The sequence below is a fragment of the Myotis myotis genome, unplaced genomic scaffold (genome assembly GCF_014108235.1).
Source record: "Myotis myotis isolate mMyoMyo1 unplaced genomic scaffold, mMyoMyo1.p scaffold_m19_p_2, whole genome shotgun sequence".
In the NCBI taxonomy this organism is placed as follows: Eukaryota; Metazoa; Chordata; class Mammalia; order Chiroptera; family Vespertilionidae; genus Myotis; species Myotis myotis.
In genome coordinates this window covers 102,557,620-102,579,958 of record NW_023416324.1, presented here as the reverse complement: position 1 = coordinate 102,579,958, position 22,339 = coordinate 102,557,620, and the positions used below count along the sequence as shown (strand labels likewise).

The window sequence follows — 22,339 nt, the reverse complement described above, 5'->3', positions numbered from 1 at the left end:
CGCCCCCTACTGGGGATTGAGCCTACAACTCCAGGTGTGTGCCCTGACCAAGAATCGAGTTGTGACCTCCTGGTTCATGGGTCAATGCTCAACCATTGAGCACACTGGCCAGGCAGCTAAAGCCATTCTTCAAGGGAATTTAAAATGTTATTTACATGTAGTAAAAGAAAATAAAGGCTCACAATTAATGAGCCTTAAGTATCCACCTCAAAGTGTTAGAAAAGGGAACAAAAATTTTTTAAAAAAACAAAGAATGTAGAAGTTAGGAAATAATAAAGTAAGAGACAGTGGCTATAATTTGTGAGGCAGATTACCTGAGAAAGAGAAGTTAAACAGACAAAAAGTTATAGATCTGTATAGGTAGCCACCTGAATCTTTGATTAAGGGCCATGGTGTACATACATAACTCAAAACTCTATGAGGCCCAGCTGGAAGCAGCTGCTGAGGAAAGAACAATTATGGGGACACTATAAGAACAACAATATTGCCCTAACCGGTTTGGCTCAGTGGATAGAGCATCGGCCTGCGGGCTCAACAGTCCCAGGTTCAATTCCAGTCAAGGGCATGTACCTTGGTTGTGGGCACATCCCCAGTGGGGAGTGTGCAGGAGGCAGCTGATCGATGTTTCTCTCTCATTGATGTTTCTAATTCTCTATTCCTCTCCCTTCCTCTCTGTAAAAAATCAATAAAATATATTTTTTTTTAAAAAAAGAAGAACAATATTTGGAGGGCACATAGACCCTTTGATGTAAATTATCAGTGTCAATCTTTTGAGACACAGGATAGAAAAAGGTAAAGTGTGATAAGTATATCTGGAGGGCAAACTGAGAAAAATTAGTGTATGCGTTAAAACTTATTATAAATGTACTAGAGGCGCATTGCACAAAAATCTGTGCACTGGGGGGAGGGGCGGGAAGGTTTCTCATCCCGCCCTATGCCCTCTCACAGTCTGGGACCTTTTGCTCCTTACTGCTTGCTGCTCCTTACTGCTTGGTTGCTGCTCCTTAGCGCTGCCGCACAGGCAGGAGAGGCTCCCACCACTGCTGCTGTGCTTGCCAGGCATGAGCCTGGCTTCTGGCTTAGTAACACTCCCCCTGTGGGAGCACACAGACCACCAGGGGGAAGCTCCTGCGTTGAGGGTCTGCCCCCTGGTGGTCAGTGCTCATCATAGCGACCGGTCTTTCTGGTTGTTGTGCTGTAACGGTCGCTCAGGCTTTTATTTTATAGACTAGAGGCCTGGTGCACAAAAATTTGTGCACTCGGGGGGTCCCTCAGCCTGGCCTGTGCCCTCTCGCATTCTGGGACCCCTCGGGGGATGTCCCCAGGGGATCAGGCCTAAGCTGGCAGTCAGACATCCCTGTGGCAGCCCAGGAGCCCTCGGGGGATGTCTACTAGCCAGTGGGGACCAGGTCTAAGCTTCAGTCGGACACCGCTGTGCTGGCAGCCGTCAGCCTGGCTTGTGGCTGAGCAGAGCTCCCCCTGTGGGAGCACACTGACCACCAGGGGGCAGCTCCTGCATTGAGCGTCTCCCCCATGGTGGTGAGTGTGTGTCACAGTGACCAGTCATTCCCAGTCGTTCTGCTGTTAGGGTCAATTTGCATATTCCCCTCTATTATATAGGATAGAGGCCTGGTGCATGGTTGGGGGCCGGCTGGTTTCCCCTGAAGGGTGTCCCGGATCAGGGTGGGGGTCCCGCTGGGGTGCCTGGCCAGCCTGTGTGAGGGGCTGAGGGCCGTTTTCAGGCTACCTACAGCCCCTTCAGGGTGGGGAGTCCTGCTGGGGTGCCTGGCCAGCCTGGGTGAGGTGCTGAGGGCTGTTTTCAGACTGCCCACACCCCCTTCAGGGTGGGAGTCCCGCTAGGGTGCCTGGCCAGCTGGGGTGAGGGGCTGATGGCTGTTTTCAGGCTGGCTGCGCCCCCCGGCTACCCAAGCTCCCAGCCTCTCCTTTTTTTCTTTTTTCTTTTTTTTCTGGGATTTATTTATCTTCTATAATTGAAACTTTATAACCTTGAGCAGAGCTCAGGTCCGGCTGGAAGCCTTTCAGTCAACAGGCTGACGCCCTATCCACTGATCAAAACCAGCTAGGGCCACTATTGGTATCTTGGTAGGCATTGTGTTGAATCTGTAGATTTGTTTGTGTAGTATGGCCTTTTTAAATGATATTAATTTTTCCTATCCATGGACATGTTATATGATTCCATTTATTTGTATCTTCTTCAGTTTCTTTCTTCAATGTTTTACAATTTTCTGAGTACAGGTCTTTTATATCCTTGGTTAAATATATTCCTAGGTATTTCATTCTTTTTGGAGCAGTTGTGAAAGGGATTCTTACTTTCTTTCTCCCTTCCTTTCTCTCTCTCTCTCTCTCTCTCTCTCTCTCTTTTTCTCTCTTCCTTTCTTTCCTTTCTTTTTTTTCTTTCCTTTCTTTCGTTTTGTTCTCTTGAGAGTTCATTATTGGTGTATAAAAATGCTACTGGCCTGACTGGCGTGACTCATCAGTTGAGCGTTGACCCAGGAACCGAGACATCATCATTTCCATTCCTGGTCAGGGCACATGCCCAGGTTGCAGGCTCAATCCCCAGTGTAGGGCATGCAGGAGGCAACCAATTGATGATGTTCCTGTCTCATCAAAGTTTCTATCTTTTTATCCCTCTCCCTTCCTCTCTCTAAAAATCAATTTAAAAAAAACAACACAAAACTTCTTTAAAATGCTACTGATTCCCGGATGTTTATTTTGTATCCTGCTATTTTACTGAATTCAGTGATCAGTTCAAGTAGTTTTTTTGGTGGAATCTTTAGGATTCTCTATTTACAGTATCATGTCACCTGCATATGACAGTTTTACCTCTTCCTTTACAATGTGGAGCCTTTTATTTGTTCTTTTCTGATTGCAGTGGCTAGACCTCCAGTACTATATTGAATAATAGTAGTGAAAATGGTCATCCCTGTCTTCTCAGTCTTAAGGGGAACACTTATAATTTTGCCCATTGAATATGATATAGGCTCTGGGTTTGTTACATATAGCCTTTATTATGTTGAAGTATGTTCCCTCTATTCCCACTTTGCTGACAGTTTATATCATACATGGGGGCTGGATTTTATCAAATGCCTTTTCTGCATGTATTGATATGGTCACATGCTTTTTATTCTTAATTTTGTTTATATGGTGTATCACATTTATTGATTTGTGGATATTACACCAACCTTGCATCTTTGGAATAAATCCCAGTTGATCATGCTATATGATCTTTTTAATGTATCCCTGAATTTGGTTTGCTAATATTTTGTTGAGAATTATATCATCCATATTCATCAGGGGTATCCTATCTAATAGAGGGAATATGCTGATTGACCCTGATGTCATAAAGATGGCAGCACCCATAGCCAATATGGAGGCAATATTCTAATTGACTGCCACCCCCTCAAAGGTGGCGGCGCCCACAGCCAATAAGGAGGGAATATGCTAATTGACTGCCCGCCCTCAAAAATGGCGGTGCCCACAGCCAATAAGGAGGGAATATGCAAATTGACTGCCCCACCCTCAAAGATGGCAGTGCCCACAGCCAATAAGGAGGGAATATGCTAATTGACTGCCATGCCCTCAAAGATAGATGTGCCCACAGCCACAAGATGGTGGTGCCCAGCCCCCTCAGCCCCTCCTGGGGGTGGGCCCATCCTTGCCATGATCCTGCCTCTGGATTCCCCTAGTCCCTCAGCTCCCCAGCCGCCCAGGGCCGCCCGAGGCTCAGGTAACCAGGGCCGGCTGATGCTTGCGCTGCTGACAGTGGCAGCAGTAGAGGTGTGATGGGGTGTCACCTTCCCCTGATCACCAGGTTGCCTCCCACCCCTGAGGGCTCCTGGACTGTGAGAGCGGCCTGGCCGGGCTGAGGGACCCCTTCTCCAGTGCATGAATTTTCATGCACCGGGTTTCTGGTCTATACTAATAATTGAGAAATATGCATATTGTTCAGAACAGTATCAGTAACGACCAAACAGGGCCGGCAGAGGGTTAGTGAGGGATGACCAAACGACCAAACAGCCGGCTGCGTGGGGCGACCAGGTCAAGAGGGGGGTTAGTTAGGGACGACCAAACGACTGAACAGCTGGCTGAATGGGACAACCAGGCTGGCAGAGGAGCAGTAAGGGGCGACCAGGCCAGTGGTGGTGGGGAGTTAAGGGTGACCAGGCCGGCAGATGGGGGAAGTTGGGGGTGACCAGGCTGGGGGTGGGGGCAGTTGGGGGTTTCTTGACCAGCAGCTGGGGCAGTTAGGGGCAATCAGGCCAGCAGGCACAGGTGTTTAGGGGCGATCAGGTAGGCAGGTAGGTGAGCAGTTAGGAGCCAGTGGTCCCGGATTGTGAGAGGGATGTCTGACTCCAGGTTTAGGCCCGATCCCTGGGGGCAGTTGGACATCCCCCGAGGGGTCCCAGATTGGAGAGGGTGCAGGCTGGTCTGAGGAGTCCCCCACGCCCCCATGCATGAATTTCATACACCGGGCCTTTAGTTAGCCTATGATTTTCTTTCTTTGTTGTGTCTTCATCTGGTTTTGAAATTAGGATAATTTTGGCCTTGTAAAATGAGCTTGGGGGGTCTTTTGTCCTTTTTAATTTTTGAAATAGTTTGAGAAGGATTGGTGTTAGTTTTTTGAATGTTTGGTAAAATTCACCTGTTAAAACCATTATGTCCAGGGCTATTGTTTTTTGGGCCTTTTAAAAATACTGCTTCTATTTCACTAGTTTTAATCTGTCTAGTGAGATTCTCCGATACAACCTAATTTAGTTTTGGAAGATTATATGTTTTTAGGAATGTACCCATTTTGTCCACATTATCCAAATTATTGGCATATAGTTGTTCGTAATAATTTTTTTACAATATTTTATATTTCTTTGGTGTCAGTTAATGCTTCTCTTTCACTTCTTGTTTTATTTGTTTGGGTCTGCTCTCTTTGTTTCTTAATGAATCGGTGTCTGGTTAAACGTTTGTCAATCTTCTGTATCTTTTCAAAGAATGAGCTTTTGATTTTATTTATATCTGTATTGGGGTTTTTTTTTTAGACTCTATTTCATTTATTTCTGCTCTGATCTTTATTATTTCCTTCTACTCACTTTGGGCTTTGTTTCTTGTTCTTTTTCAAGTTCCTTTTACTGGAAAATTAGATTATTTATTTGAGATTTTTCTTGTTTCTTGAAGTAGGCCTATAATGTTAATGAATTTCCCTCAAAGGGCTGCTTTCCCTGCGTCCCTCAGATTTTGGGTTCTTGTGTTCTCATTTTCAGCTGTTTCAAGGTATCTTTTGACTTATTTCTTGATCTCATTGTTAAGCCATTCATTGTTTAGCAACATGTTAGTTAGCATCCATGTATTTGTTTGTTTTTCATTTTTCTTCTTGTGATTGATTTTAAGTTTTATAAATTATGGTCACAGAAGATGCTTGATATGATTTCATTCATGTTAAATTTATATAGACTTGTTTTGTGTCCTAATATGTGGTCTATCCTCGAAAATGTTTCATGGGCACTTTACAAGAATGTATATTCTGCTGCTTTGGGGTGAAATGCTCTGAGAATATCAATCGAATCAATTTGATGTAGTGTGTCATTTATGGCCACAGTTTCCTTGTTGATTTTCTGTCTGGAAGATCTATCCATTGATGTCAGTGGGGTGTTAAGATCCTCTATTATAATTGTATTACTGTCAGCTTCTCCCTTTATGTCCCTCAAGGTTTGCTTTACATATTTAGGTGCTCCTATGTTGGGTGCATAAATGTTTGCAAGGGTTATATCCTCTTTTTGGATTGCTCTCTTTATCATTATGTAGTGTCTTTCTTTACCTCTAATTATCTATTTATATTTTACTTTCTAGTATAGTGTGGGGTTTTCTGAGGAGAGTATCCTGTGTTCTGTTTTCCAGGATGTGACCTTGTTCCTGCCAGAGTGGGAGGATGGGCACTTTTACCTTGCCAAGTATTATGACAAATTGATGCCCATGGTCACAGATAACAAAATGGAAAAGCAGGGTGATCTCATTCGGTATATTGTGCTTCATTTCGGAAGGTAAGTGTGAGAACTGCGAGTTTGCTGATTATATATGTCTAGGTGACTATATATTTTTTTAAGTATATTTTATTGATTTTTTACAGAGAGGAAGGGAGAGAGATAGAGAGTTAGAAACATGGATCGGCTGCCTCCTGCACACTCCCCACTGGGGATGTGCCCACAACCAAGGTACATGCCCTTGACCGGAATCGAACCTGGGACCCCTCAGTCCGCAGACCGACGCTCTATCCACTGAGCCAAACCGGTTTCGGCGTGACTATTGACATTGAATTGTTATCACAGATCTTAGCATATTCAGGATGTTTTCTGCTTTACCACTGATTCAACCTATCACATTAGATGAGATGTTAATTTTTTTTCTTTCCTTAAAAAAACCAATTTTATCCCTAACCAGTTTGGTTCAGTGGTTAAGAGCATTGGCCCATACACTGAAGGATTGTGGGTTTGAGTCTGATTAAGGGCTCATACCTCAGTTGCAGGCTTGGTCCCTAACCCCGGCCAGGGAGCATGTGGGCAGCAACAGTCGATGTGTCTCTCTCACGTCGATGTTTCTCTCCCATTCCCTTCCGTTCTCTCTAAAAATCAAGGGGGAAAAAATCCTTGGGTGAGGATTAACAAAAAAACAAAACATCAACAAAAAAAACTATTTTAATGGAATAAGGCATGCATATTTTAAAAACATTTTATAGTACCAAGTATATACAATGAAAATTACATGTCCTTCCCATTTCAGACCCTTATTCCCTGAGTCCCCCTTCCTAGAATGCCAGAAGACCCTAAATCTGACATATTTAATGGTTGTATTTAATTGCCAGTGGAATCTTCTAGCCTATTTAAGAAGTAATATCTATACAAAAATGATTTTGACATCAAACTTGTAAAAAGAACTTATCTCTTAAGCTAGATACCAGATGAAATATAACTTAATTTCATCTATTAGCAAATTGTAGCCAAATGGTGTATTATCTCACGACTACTGTTTAAATAGTCACAAATTATTAATTCCTAACAAGTAATAATGACATTCCACTCATTCTTTTCATCTTGCTCATTAGCATTGCTTTACATTGAAGGGTAACTTACTTCAGAGCAATAAATCTATTTAAAGTTGCTAGTACTAGGTATTTGGACTTCTCAGTTCAATATTTTCAGGAATCAAAGCAATATTTGTTTATAAGTGAAAGGATTATAATATTTTCCAAGCCTTCCTTCCCACAATGGAATTCAAGTTTTATAAAATCCAAACTTAATTTTATTTATTAATGATTATTAATTGCTTGTTATTGAGGCAGAATTTCTGGCATATTGGCATTTTAAAATTAAAGCATAAGCAGAGGATATTTTTCTTTTCTAAAGTATGTAATAGCTTTCATTTGCTCTAGTATTAGTATATGTATTGGTATATAACATTTACTTAATACATTTTCTTTAAAACAGTTATTTAGAGTCCTTGATGTGCATAACACTGTTAGCTATAGTGTGATATATCTATAAATATAGTTTAAGAAAATAAGGCAATTTTATAAAATTTTATCCATAGTTACACTAAAACATTTGGATACTTAGAGGAGTATACTCAGTTATGGAGATTTACTTATATCCTTTGAATGATTGAATTACTGTGTTATTACTAATTAAGTATCAGTATTTGCCCTCAGGGAACTCCAATCTAATTAGATAGAGAAACGTTAAACATGTAAAACATTTAAATATTGATGTATAATAGAATGGTATCCAAATAAATAGTGTAAATATCTTTTTTATATTATCAAGATACCAAAAATGAATCAAATGAGTCCAGATTTTGGGCAAATCTGAAGTCAAAACTCAAGCCCCTGGCTTTGTGATTTAAAAAGCATACCTATTTGTACTTCATTGCTACAGAAACCTGGTAGGCCTCATGAAGAAGGTAGGATTTGAAAGATAATTACATTTAAGAAGGAGAGGACATTACTGACTTTTTACAGATTGGCAGAGAAACAGGGTTTGAATGGTTTATTCAGAGGATTGTGAGGAAATTGGAGTTGATGGAAGATGTAGGCTGGTGAGTAGTAAGAGACTATGATTGGAAAGTTATAAAGAAACAAGATTGTGAATATTTGAATCCTAGATAGAGTCGTTCATGTGGTCATAATAAATAGGAGGAGAGCATGATAAAACTAGAATTTAAAGAATATTCGTCTGGAATTTATTGAAAGGAAGAAATGTAGAATTAGGGAAACTAAGTTATTATAATTTCCCAGAAATTGAGTGATTGGGCATGACCTGGGGCATGGAGTGCAATTGAAGGCACAGATCCTAAGGACAGTTTGAAGGAATTATTGACAGGATTTTGACTAGGTCATAACTTATATTAATTTTGTTACAGGCAGTATCGAGCTTAGTGAGGAATATAGTAGGAAAAAAGGAGAGAGAGGAAGTTAAAAGATAACCTCTACTAGGAAGAAATAATGATACTATAATTTTTGTTCAGAAGGCTATATATTACTCAAGTAATAGTTTAAATTTTTAATTTTTAATTTATATAACATAAACAAAGAACACTGTTAATAATATCTTCTCTGTATGATTGCAGATCTCTACAATATGGAAATCAATTCATATATCAGTCAATGCCACGGATGTTATCACTATGGCTTGATTTTGGTGCTAAGGCATATGAATGGGAAAAAGGTATAATTTTTTATGTAAAATTTTAAGGAACCAAGAATTATTTTTGTATAAAATCAGATTTGGCTTCACAGTTTAACCTAATAAAAGCTAGGAATGAATTTGATAATTAAGATTTTATAAATTACAAAAGTTAGCTATAATTGAAAAATAAATTTTAAAATTATTTTATACTATAGGCCCAGTGCACAGGATTCTTGCACTGGTGTGGGGGTGTGGCCTGCACGGATTGGCCAGCTGTGGGAGTGCCACTCATCCTGGTCAGCCAAGTGGCTGTGGACCCGCCCTCTGAGCGGCTGCTCCCCGATCTGGCATCTTCCCTGCAGCCAGAGCACTTGCCTCTCCAGGGTACCCGGTTCAGGCCGGGCCCAGGGACAATAGTACTGAGAGGTGGCAGAGTAGGTCTCAGTCCCATGGCAGCCATGAGCCCGCCTCTCAGCCTCTGGGGTCAGCTCTGCAAGCCCTGTGGTGGTGCTGCGCAGCCTATGGACGTCCGGAGGAGGCGGCTGGGAGTGAGGAGGAGGAGCCTGGGGTGAGGAGGCAATTATCATAGCCCAGGTTCCTGCCCGTCAGCCTGCGGTTCACAGCTGGAGGAGCCACTCATCCCAGTTGGTCAAGCATTGCACCCACTGTGGTATCGCACTGACCACTAGGGGGCAGCTCCAGCATGAGCGTCTGCCCTCTGGTGGTCAGTGTGTGTCGTAGTGACTGGTTGACCAGTCGTCTGGTCCTTCGGCGTTTGGTTGCTGAGCTGTTATTATATAGGATACGTGTGAACAAGAAAGTAAATGTTAAAAACGAGAAAGACTGCCCTGGCCCATGTGGCTCAATTGGTTGGGTGTCATCCCATGCATGTGCACCAATGGATTGCTAATTTGATTCCAGGTCAGGGCACATGCCTGGGTTGCACGCTATATCCCTGGTGGGGGGACATGCAGGAGGTGGCCAATTGATGTTTCACTCTTACACAGATGTTTCTTTCCGTCTCCTTTCCTCCCCCTCTCTCTCTCTCTTTCTCTCAAAATCAATTTTAAAAAATTTTAAAGGGGGAAAAACTAAACATAGACTTTTTAAATTAAAATAGGGTAAACTTTCAATATTCTATTAGTTTCAGTTGTACAACATAGTTAGTCAACATTTATATACCTAACAAAGCGATCGCCATGATTAGTCTGGTACCCATCTGTCACTGTATGAAATTACTATAATACTAGAGGCCCAGTGCATGAAATTCATGCATGGGAAAGGGAGGGGTTCCTCAGCCCGCCCTGCACCCTCTCCAATCTGGGACCCCTCGGGGGATGTCCAACTGCCTCTAGCAATCCAGGATTGCCTCCTCCAATTGGTTGCAGGCACCCTGGACCTGGGCTTCCCTCCCTCTGGCCGGCCGCAGGGGACCGTGGACGGGCAGCTTAGCCCGGGCCGCAGACACTCAGGACCACAGGGCAGGTGGCTTGTCCCTCTCCAGGGCTTCAGGTGCAGCCACTGGCTCCCGGGACCATGGGGCGGGCGGCTTGTCCCTCTGCTGGGCCGTAGCCTGGCTGGTCCCCATTCCTTTCTCATGAGCTCATTTGTGCCTGGCTAGTCCCCATTCCTCTCTTGCGAGCTCATTTGTGCCTGGCTGGTCTCCATTCCTCTCTTGTGAGCTCATTTGTGCCTGGCTGGTCCCCATTCCTCTCTCCCCAGTGTTGAGTGTCTGAACCATTAACGTGTGAGAGCGTGATAACCATTTGCATATTAGCTTTTTATTAAATAGGATTATTGAATACATTCTCTATTCTGTACATTACATCCCCTAGACCAGTGGTCGGCAAACTGCGGCTCACTAACCACATGCGGCTCTTTGGCCCCTTGAGTGTGGCTCTTCCACAAAATACCGACTTCTGCGCATGGGCCACGAAGTTTCACTCGCACTGTACATGTGCGCCTGCATGTGGTATTTTGTGGAAGAGCCACACTCAAGGGGCCAAAGAGCCGCATGTGGCTCTCGAGCCGCAGTTTGCCAACCACTGCCCTAGACTTATTTATTTTTTTAAAAATATATATTATTGAGTTTTTACAGAGAGAAAGGGAGAGGGATAGAGAGTTATAACATTGATCAGCTGCCTCCTGCACACCCCCCACCGGGGACGTGCCCGCAACCAAGGTACATGCCCCTGACCGGAATCGAACCTGGGATCCCCCAGTCCTCAGGCTGACCCTCCATCCACTGAGCCAAACCGGCCAGGGCCCTAGACTTATTTTTTAAATTTGTACCTCTTATTCTCCTTCACCTTTTTCACCCTTCCCCTGACTTTCCTCCCCACTGGCAACTATCAGTTTGTTGTCTATATTTATGAATCTGTTTCTGTTTCTGTTTTGTTGGTTTGTTTTACTTTTTGAATACCTAAACATAGACTTTTTAAGTAGTTGCAGTTCAGGACCTGCAATTGAAAATCTGCTTACTCTTTGATGAAGCTAACAGATACTGAAAAATATTAGTGTAAGCCAAATAATTTACCATAAAAATTACAATGGATTGTGACTTGTTTTGTTTGTTTCTAGTGAAAATTAAAAGCCCTTAAATTTTTCAATGGCCCTAAATATTTTTTCCTACATGGACAGAGAAAACTATATTTTCATAAATTGGCACATGACCTGGTTTTGTACATGAGAATAGCATACAGTAGTCCCTCTTTTTCCATGGGTGAAACATTCCTAGACCCCAGTGGATGTCTGAAACCATTGGTAGTACCAAACCCTAATCAAGTTCTTCAACTCTGTTGGAAATGTGGCAGCAGCTTCTTCATTGGCAAATGTAGCCTCTGCCGTAATTTTTATATTTTTCAGTCCAAATCTATTCCTAAATCTGTGTAACCAATCCCTTATTTGAAGTAAATGGCTTGGTGTCACTCATTTCAGGAGTTCTCTTGCTGAAGTCTTTGTATGGGCTCATTGCTTGCTGGTGCAACACGTTACTCTCAGTCGAAACAGGTTTTCTGTGCATGTCTTCCATCCACAAATTTAATACATTTTCTGTCTTAACAAAGCACTTTTTCCTTCTTCAAAACTTCATGGATAGAAGAGTCTTCTTACTATATTAGTAGATGTTAGCAAACCCAGCATATGATTTTTTTCCCTTTCCAGATGGTTGAGAACTTTTACCTTTTGACTTAAATAAAGCATGTTAGGGCTTCTCTTTGGCATATAGGAATTGCCAGGGTCATTACTCCTGTGCTTTAGGGCCATTATTAAATTAAAATGAGGGTTATCGGAATACAAGCACTGTAATATGTTAATAGTTGATCTAATAAGTGAGAGACCTAAGTGACTAGCATGTACAGCATGAAGACACTGGACAAAAGGATGAATCATGTCCTAAGGAGGACAGAGTAGGGATGGAATGAGATTTCATCATGTTACTCAGAATATTGTGCAACTTAAAACTTAAGAATTGTTTATTTCTGGAATTTTCCATTTAATATTTTCAGACAGCAGTTGAGTGCCGGTAATTGAAAATGTGGAAAGCAAAACAGTGGATAGAGGGGATTACTTTATATCTTAAAGCTGTTTTTAAAACAAAATTTTTCTTCTGTGAAATGAACTGATATATTGTTTTATTCTTTCTAACTTCTATTTTTTTTACTTTGATTTTTCTTCCAGCTGGCCGGTCTGATCGTGTCCAAATGAGAAATGATTTAGCTAAAATAAATAAAGTTATCACAGAACACACAAGTCAATTAGCTCCATATCAGTTTTTAACTGCTTTTTCACAGTTGATCTCTCGAATTTGTCATTCTCATGATGAAGTTTTTGTTGTCTTGATGGAAATTATAGCTAAAGTCTTTCTGGCCTATCCTCAGCAAGCAATGTGGATGATGACAGCTGTCTCAAAGGTAATATGTTAATCACAACATTGGGTTTTTCCCCTTCTTATATGGCATTAATTATTTAATGCTAATATGTAGGTGTGAGTACCAGGGTTTCTCTTTTATATTAGATTTATAGTAAACATAAATATTTAAAAAACAAATTATAGCATAATGTTTCATTTAAAACTTTGGAAATATCTACCATACCAAATGAATTGACTAGTAGGTTTAAGATCAAAGAATTCAGCATGCTTTCTATAAGGTATATAAGTTGTTAGTGCTTGGTATAAAGTAGCAACATGTCCTAGGCAGGTAGCTTAATCAGTTGGAGCGTTATCTGTACACCAAAAGGTTGCAGGTTTAATTTCTGGTCAGGGCACATACCTAAGTTGCAGGTTCTATCCCTAGTCAGGCGCATGTCTGGGGCAACCAGTTGATGCTTCTCTCTCACATCAATGTTTCCCTTTCTCTCTCTCTAAAATCAATCAAAAGCATATCCTCAGGTGAAGGTTAAAAAAAAAAAAAAACACATAAAACAAAAACAGCGCCTTAGCCAGTTTGGTTCAGTGGATAGAGTGTCAGCCTGCGGATTAAAGGGTCCCAGGTTTGATTCCAGTCAAGGGCACATGCTTGCGTTGTAGGCTTGATCCCCGGTAAGGGGCATGCAGGAGGCAGCCAATCAATGATTCTCTCTCATCATCGATGTTTCAATCTCTCTCTCCCTCTCCCTTCCTCTCTGAAATAAATAAAAATATATTAAAAAACAAAAACAACGTATTTTTTTCCCAAGTGGTTTAATCCTAAGTACCAGAACTGTTAATACTAGATAGAAAAATGTTTTTGCATTATTAATAGAACTTTACAGTGTGGTAAATGTGTTTGTTTAATAAATACTTCAGAGAATTTTAAAAATAATACAGATATATAAAAAGGAAAAAATTTACACTTTTAATATTTTGATGTAATTTTATATGTGCATATTTTAGCTCTAAGTTTGATTACATAGATACATAATTTCATATTTTCACTTAAGATTGTTACCATAAGTCTGTTTTCATGTAATTAAATATTCTTCAAAAACATAATTTTAATAATTATATAAAATTCGGTAGTAGTATTAGAGGCCCAGTGCACAAGATTTGTGCACTGGAGGGAGGGAGGGTCCCTCAGCCCTGCCTACACCCTCGCAGTCCGGGAACCCTTGAGGGATGTCTGACTCATGGCTTAGGCCTGCTCCTCCCGCCACTGCCTCTACGCTCGCCAGCCATGAGCCCAGCTTCTGGCTGAGCGGCACTCCCCCTTTGGGAGCGCACTGACTACCAGAGGGTAGTTCCTGTGTTGAGCGTCTGCCCCCTGGTGGCCAGTGCATATCATGTGACTGGTCATTCTGCCCTTCGGTTGATTTGCCTATTAGCCTTTTATTATATAGAATTCTGTAGTAGTTAGCCACCTGTATTTTCACTGTTGATCATTAAGTTTGTTTACACTTTTTTGCTATTGTATTACATATAGACACATCAACATTTATTCTCATTTCTGTTTCCTTCTTCAGGGTAGGTTCTAAGAAGTAAATTCATCAGGTCATAGGATAGCAGCATTTTTATGACTATTGATAATATTGCCAAATTGATTTCCAAAAAATTTGAGTCAGTATAATCACATCATGAATACTTTCGAAGTTGATTTTTGTTAAAAGTTTTGTTGTTAATCTTTTTTAAATCTTGTATAAAATTGCACTTGACTTTTTTTTTTTTACAGTCTTCTTATCCCATGCGTGTGAACAGATGCAAGGAAATCCTAAATAAAGCCATTCATATGAAAAAATCTTTAGAAAAGTTTGTTGGAGATGCAACTCGTCTGACAGATAAGCTTCTAGAATTGTGCAATAAACCGGTATTGTCATAAATCTTACTACTGTATAGAGTAGACCAATGTTGGATAATTTATACAAAACTTCTAGATGATTTTAGCTGGTTTCTTTCATTTGATTAAGTTAAAATTATAACATATATTGTATACACAGATAGCAGAAGTCATCAAATTGTTTGCTTTAAATCTGCAGTCTACCCTAATAAAGCTGATTTTAAAATTTCTAACATGTCCCTCTCTTCAAGCATCCTCCAAATTTCTAAAAGTTCTTAATGTAAATTCTTCTGAGAGTAAATTATCCATGTTTATGAAAAGTAATTTTTTTAAATAGAAGATATGAGATAAGCCATGTAAAATATGCAGTGAATTCAAATTGTCTCTGTGGTTGTTTTCTGTCGTATCTTCTTAAACTTTTAAACTTATTACATAAACCTACATGAAAGGAAAGAAATTGGAGTTTTTGATTTGGTTTTTATTCTTTCAGTACACATTTTATTACCTACCAGGAGACAAACATGTTGAGGCAAACAAAGATGCATAAGACATGTTCTTCTGTCTGGAAGTGCTCATGGTCTCATAGGAAACTAAGTAGATGGTTATTATCCAGTTTAATAACTACTTTTTTTTTAAAGTAAATTTGTGAGTAGAATTTGGACATGCTTATAGGACTGACCCACTCTTGTACCTAAGGAATTGGAGGGGAAAAAATCCTAAAGAATGTGTAGGAAAGTCAAAGGTGGGTGTATGGCTAGTTATCAGAAGTGAGAGAGACACCTTTATATAGTTAATAACTATATTTCTCTTTACAAATATTCACTATTAATTGTTTATAGGTGAGGAAATACAAGGTTATCTTATCTCTCATCTTTCCTCAACAATAAACATCTTCAAAGAATAATCTGTTTTTCTATTTGCATTAATTCTATTGGATTTCTGATGCACTTGACATTGTCAAAAACATTGTGATGATAATGGCCAATGTTTTTTAAACACTGACACTTTTATAAGATTCCAATTCTTTATCTGAAACTTTTGTGGCAAGCTACATTTAGGAATTCAGAATCTTTCAGATTTTTAAAGGGAATACAGTGCATTACTTTATATTGAGTGTCATAATTGGATATATAATTATTTTTGTAGTGGAATGTATTAATTTTTGCACTAAGTGCAAAATTTTGGTATTATTTTGCTGCCAAAGGAAATGTAATACAAAAAAAACAGTTTTATTTACAGAGCTGTTTGAATTTTGTAATGTCTGATAATGGATTATAAGCCTCTATTATCTCCTTTAGTCATTTAACAGTCCTACTGTTGTTGATTAGGTAAAAGAATACAGAGTGGTTAAAATAAGATGATGTATTAAAAATACTTAAAAATAAAGATAAGAAAAAAATACTTAGAAAACTATAGACTGTGGAGCTATTGTAATTAAGATACTATAGAATGAAATTTTATTTTGGGTGAAACTAGAGATTCTATAATTCAAGGTAAACAGAGAAATTAAAATGTACAATTTTCCTCCCCCAGGTGGATGGAAATAGTTCCACATTGAGCATGAATACTCATTTTAAAATGCTTAAAAAGCTGGTAGAAGAAGCAACATTTAGTGAAATCCTCATTCCTTTACAATCAGTCATGATACCTACTCTTCCATCAATTCTGGGCACCCATGCTAACCATGATCCATTTCCTGGTCATTGGGCTTATATTGCAAGTTTTGATGATACGGTAAACTTCATTTTTATATACCTATAACTACGTTTCTTAAATTTAAGTTAAAATTTTCAAATTAATTTTAAAAGTGTCTTTTCTCAGAGACTAAGTGAATTTTATTGACAAAGAAAATGTGATTGAAAATACAGAAAAGTAACACTCTCTTGTATTGATGAAATAAAATTAAGTGATAAAAATCCCATCTTCAGCCTAGTATTTTGATTTTTCACATGCTCACATTTGTTTTTAGTATGAGTATAATATTTATCTTTTTTCACAATTTGATTTTTCCATACTCTTCTTTTGTCTTAAATATAGAGAACAGGAAAAAACAAACAAACAATTTTTTGTTTCTATTTTCTAAGAAAGTGAAATTCAGCTAGGAAGAGCCTGATTCTTTTTTTGAAGTATGATGTGTGGCTGTTTTAAAGAAATGGTAGTAGAGTATTTCTAAGTAAATACTTTTGAAAACAAATTTATTACAATGCTTCTGTTTTAAAACATTTGTTTAACTGCTTCAGAACCAGTAATTAAATCACATAATGCAAGCATTCTTATTACTTATAGTCATGGTTTCTTTTAAATTAATATTATTAGGTAGACTTATTAACTAGATTTGAATTTGGGGAAGTTTCTTTTTAAAATAATCAAGTTACTTTCAATTGATAAACATTTGTTATGATTAAAGACATTTAATAACAGTGTCTTAGCCTTTGAAGAAAGGTCCTAAAAAATATTTTAATTTTTTTTCAACTTTGTGACTACTTTAAGGGCTGCCTAAATTTTGGTGTGTATGTACTTACATTGCTGATAAAATAATCCTTTTATTTCATAGTCATTAGTAATTGGAGAAAATGTGTCTCTACGTATGGGCAACCATTCTTTTCATACATCGTAGATAATTAAAATGAAAGAAATTGTTAAAAGAATAAATTTACCACATAATATAGATTTTTCTCCTTTTTATTATGTTAGGTAACACAATATTTATAATACATAGAAACTTATACAAAGAATTTTACCTTAATTTATATATAACTTACCATCTTTTAGGTGGAAATTCTTGCTTCTCTTCAGAAACCAAAGAAGATATCTTTAAAAGGATCAGATGGAAAGTTCTACATCATGATGTGTAAGCCAAAAGATGACCTGAGAAAGGATTGTAGACTAATGGAATTCAATTCCTTGATTAATAAGGTTTGGAGATAGTTTGCTTTTATTTTATAATTACCATAATTACTGTCAATTTGATACAGACTTTTCAGTATGGAGATAGATCAGTCTTAAAAACAGGAATAAAATATACTGCTTTTCATTTTAAATTAATTTTTAAATTGGGATAAAATATACATAAAATTTATCATCTTAACCATTTTCCCCCCATTGATTTTTAGAGAGACTGAAAGGGTGGGAGGGAGGGTGAAAGATAAAGAGAAACACGTCGGGAATCAAACCTGCAACCCAGGTACATGCCCTTGAACAGGAATTGAACCCATGACCCTTCGGTGCGCGTGCTGGTGCTCTAACCACTGAGATACTGGCCAGCACTCACTTAATTTTTTAAAATAAGATACTTGCATTATACTGAGAAAAGTGAATGTTATATTAATGAGGGAAAATATTTTCTATTTAATGTTTAAATGATCTATAATATACTTTTATATCAGATTTAGTTACATTTTATGTTTCATTGCTAGAAAGAAAATGTTAGGTTCTTTCTATTTTATCAATACGCTCTTTAAAGGTGGATCATTGGTATTTTTTGTTTGTTTATTTTATTGGTAAATACTTGATTTCTATTTCTTAAATGGTATGAGAAATTTTATTAAAGGTTCATTAAAAATATATGGTCTTAGTTATTTTGAATTATTCTGTAAACAGGTATTATAAATGCACAGAATCTGTTTTTCTATTGTAAAAATAAGCATACTGTAGAAGGATGAAACCTATTCTTTTTTATAAGCTTTTTTCCCTATTCTCCACCCCCCTTCCCACATTTCACTAGTACCTCTTTTATAAGCAGAAAAAGGAATGGACCTTTAACATGGAAAAGATATGGCAGCAGATGAGTTCATTAAAAAGAAAGACAATTATGGTTTGTCCTTAGTTTAATCAAAAGTAAGTTAAAAATTAATGCCATATTAAAAATCCATTTCAAAGGTAATATGAAAAGAATGAATATTTTTATTTTAAATGTTCGGTAAATGATAATTTAATTTACTGATTATTAAACTATTAGTATGTTCACCCTGAAGCTCTCTGAGTGTTTTTCTGGTTGAGATTATCAAGTGGCCTGGCTTTACTTTATGTATTTGTCTTTTTAAAAGATTACTGATTTGAGAGAGAGAGAGAAGCATCGGTTTGTTGTTCTACTTATTCATGCATTCATTGGTTGCTTCTTCTATGTGCCCAGAATGGGGATTGAGCTTGCAACCTTGGTGTATCGGGATGATACTCTAACCCACTGATGTAGCTGGCCAGGGCTCTATATTTATCTTGATAGGCTTTGTCACTGATTAGGTTATTTTATTACTGTTCTCCTACATTAACATGGTGAGAAAAGTAGCCTGATTGTGAAAAACTAGAGTTTGACTTGTTATTCAAGGAGGCTTTACGTGTGATTCTGATGTCATACTGTTTTGTTGACATTTATGAAGCCTACTTATTCCTAAAGTTTAAAATATGTTTTTGGTCAGTGATGTGATTTTGAATTGGACAGGTTACAATTATAGTTATGTATAGTTAGTTTATTTCATACAGGTCCAGAATTAAACAAAATACGCTTTATTCCTTACCTTATATTTCAGGATTAATCAGATGAGATGTGAAAAGCTTTCTTACGCTAGAAGAGAATTTTTCAAATGAAGCTATATTATTAAATTGTAACAGTAAACTAGGGATATCATAAAACTCATACTTTTATTTATGCATTTTTGAGAGAATTAAAATTAAACAGCAGTCTCTGTGACTAAGTACTTAATATTTTAGTAATATTTTTGGAAGCAATAAAAATAAAAGAATACTTTGTCATTATCAAATATACAACTATAATATTTTTTAACACAATATTGTTGACACATTTGGCTAATAATTTATAAAAGGACTTACCCAAGTCATTTTTAATGATTTAGAAAGAGATTAGGGATACTGTCCAATCAGTTTCCTTGCCTATCATTATGAAAAATTATTCATCTACACTACATGGTAAGCTTTTATTGACCTTCTTTTGCTATGAAATGAGCAATCTTAGATATATTTGATATAACATTTAGAAATTTTTAAGTTTATGGTGTGTGTTTTTTTTTATAGTGCTTAAGAAAAGATGCAGAATCTCGTAGAAGAGAGCTTCATATCCGAACATATGCAGTTATTCCATTGAATGATGAGTGTGGAATTATTGAATGGGTTAACAACACAGCTGGCTTGAGACCTATTCTCACCAAACTATATAAAGAAAAGGGTACTAAAATTAATTTTTACAATATAAGTATATAATATGCATATAATAGCTGCTAACATGTATAATATGGATATAATTGTTATTAACATATATCATAGTATGCTTTTTGGTATAAGACATGATGAAATTTCCATTCAAATGAGATCCTATATATAGAAGTACTTAAGTGTTTTTCTGTCTTTCTTCCTTGTGTTTTAATTCCTTCTTTATTTTCATCCCAGAAGGATTGTGGTAGCTTAAAATAAATGTATAGAAAATTTGTTTTTCACCGAGTTACTGGTTAGCAATTCTGGGATGGTTATGTGTATACTAGATTTTAGCAAATAAGTAAATATATTGTGGCTAAAGGGAGCTAGTTTTTCACTGTCAGAAAAAGAAAAGAAAAGGGAAGGCTGGAATGAAACCGAAATTATTAGAATTGAAGTGGAGCCTCCCACTGGCCAAACCTGGCATAAAGGAGCGCCAAACTAGATAAAGATAGTCTTAAATTATAACCCATGGACTAAATAAATAGAAAAATCCACACCAATATAAACAAATACTTGAATAAATAAGGAAGTACAAACAGTTCTTCTTTATATTAGAATTGCAGTGAATAAATGAAGAATAAATTATGGAAATAGAAAATCACCAATTAGCAAATACCATAGTAATAATTGTTATAGGCAGTGAATCTTGATGGGTGCTGACATTAATAGGGAAAATATGACAGTAAACATATTATTTACAGAGTCTCAAAGTATATCCCTCAAAGATAGATTATTAATTACAAAAGGAAAAAGTAATAACTTTGCAGTGGCAAAACAAAACTATAATTGCTCAGAACACTTTTAAAAATGTCAATATAATGAAAGATAAAGACAGAAATTTCCCACATCTGAGAACATTATGGAAGCATGACAACTGAATGCAATATGGAATCCTGGATTGGATCCTGACCCAGAAAAAGGGTGATAGTAGGACAGTTGGTGAAATTTGGATAAGGTCTGAAGATTAATCAATAATAGTCTAACAATATTAATTTTCTGGTTTATATAATTACTAGTGGCCCGGTTCACAAAACTCGTGCATGGTGGGGGAGTGTCCCTCAGCCTGGCTTGCACCCTCTCCAGTCTGGGACATCCCTCTCGCAACCTGGGACTGCTGGCTCCTAACCGCTCACCTGCCTGCCTGCCTGATTGCCCCTAACCACTCTGTCTGCCAGCCTGCTCACCCCCAACTGCCCCCCCCAGCTGGCCTGCTCGCCCCCAACTGGGCCCCCCTACTGGCCTGCTCACCCCCAACTGCCCACCCCCCCATCCCCCCCCCCACCGGCCTGATCACCCACAACTGCCTTTCCGTCTTGGCCCCTAACCGCCTCTACATCGGCCCTGCCACCATGGCTTTGTCCAGAATGTCCGGAGGGTCTCATGGAAGGTCTCCCAGTCTAATTAGCATATTACCCTTTTATTAGTATAGATAGAGGCCTGGTGCACAGGTGGGGGCCAGCTGGTTTGCCGGGAAGGGTGTCCTGGACCAGGGTGGGGGCTCCCTTGGGGGGTGGGGCAGCCTGGGCGAGTGTCTGGGGCAGTTTGCAGGCCAGCCACGCCCCCATGGAGTGAGGGTCCCCGCTGGGGGGACATGGCCAGCCTGGGTGAGGGGCTGAGGGCTGTTTTCAGGCTGGCCACGCCCCTCAGTAGGGACTCTCACCCCATGGTGGTGTGGCCAGCCTGGGTGAAGGGCTTTGGGCCGTTTGCAGGCCCATCCCTCGGCAGCCAGCCCAGGCGACCCAAGCCTCCCGCCCGCTCCGGCTGGCTCCATGGCCACTGCCATCTTTGTCCCACTATTTTGCATACTCAATCCTGATTGGCTGGTGGGTGTCATGAAGTGACAATTTACATATTTCTCTTTTATTAGTGTAGATATTACTGTAATGAAAAAGATGGAAGATAAGAAAATTTGGGGGATGAATATATGTGAACTCTGTGTCATTATGAAATTTTTCTAAGTCCAAAATTCTACTTTTTAAAATGCATGTGATGCAAATACATACTAAATGAGTATATCAGAATGAAGTATAAGTATTAACTTTCTAGGGCTGCTGTAACAAGGTACTACAAACAGATTATAACAGTAGAAACTTACTCTCTCACAGTTCTGGAGGCTAGGAGTCAAAAACCAGGTGTGAGTAGAACTATGATATTGGTGAAGGCCCTAGAAGAGAACCTGCTCCAAACCTTTTTCTTAGGTATTGCCAGCAACCTTTTATATTTCTTATTGATGCTTATAGGTGCATCAGCCCATTCTCTGCCTCAGATGTGATAGCATTCTCCCTAAGTCTATGTCTGTTTTCTCTTATTTTTTTTTCTTTATTTTTTTTTATTTTTTTGTTTTATTGCTTAAAGTATTACAAAGAGTATTACATATGTCTCCTTTTTTTCCCCGCCCTTTACAATCCCCTGGCCTCCCCTACCCCCCAGTGTCTTATGTCCATTGGTTATGCTTATATGCATGCATACAAGTCCCTCGGTTGATCTCTTACTCCCCCCCCAAACCCCCGCCCCTGAACCCTCCCCGGCTTTCCCACTGTAGTTTGACAGTCTCTTCGAGGCAGCTTGGCCTCTGTATCTATTTTTGTTCATAAGTTTATAATGGTCTTTATTATCCATGAGTGAGTGAGATCATGTGGTGTTTTTCCTTCATTGACTGGCGTATTTCACTTAACATAATGCTCTCCAGTTGCA

The 22,339-nt window shown here is 38.7% G+C and overlaps 1 protein-coding gene across 5 annotated transcripts in view; it reads left to right on the top strand.

The window, feature by feature from the left end:
* ATR (ATR serine/threonine kinase) overlaps window positions 1-22,339 on the top strand; it is a 191,703-nt gene that overhangs the window by 151,882 nt on the left and 17,482 nt on the right. For 3 of the 5 annotated variants that reach the window (XM_036352984.1, XM_036352983.1, XM_036352982.1), the window contains 7 exons: window positions 5,908-6,050; window positions 8,629-8,726; window positions 12,366-12,598; window positions 14,333-14,467; window positions 15,971-16,171; window positions 17,210-17,353; window positions 19,466-19,616. In XM_036352984.1, coding sequence (XP_036208877.1) covers window positions 5,908-6,050; window positions 8,629-8,726; window positions 12,366-12,598; window positions 14,333-14,467; window positions 15,971-16,171; window positions 17,210-17,353; window positions 19,466-19,616 — 1,105 coding nt within the window. Of the gene's footprint in view, window positions 1-5,907; window positions 6,051-8,628; window positions 8,727-12,365; window positions 12,599-14,332; window positions 14,468-15,970; window positions 16,172-17,209; window positions 17,354-18,161; window positions 18,275-19,465; window positions 19,617-22,339 lie in introns of those variants that run through there. The other 2 variants (XM_036352987.1, XM_036352986.1) reach the window with 2 other exon arrangements.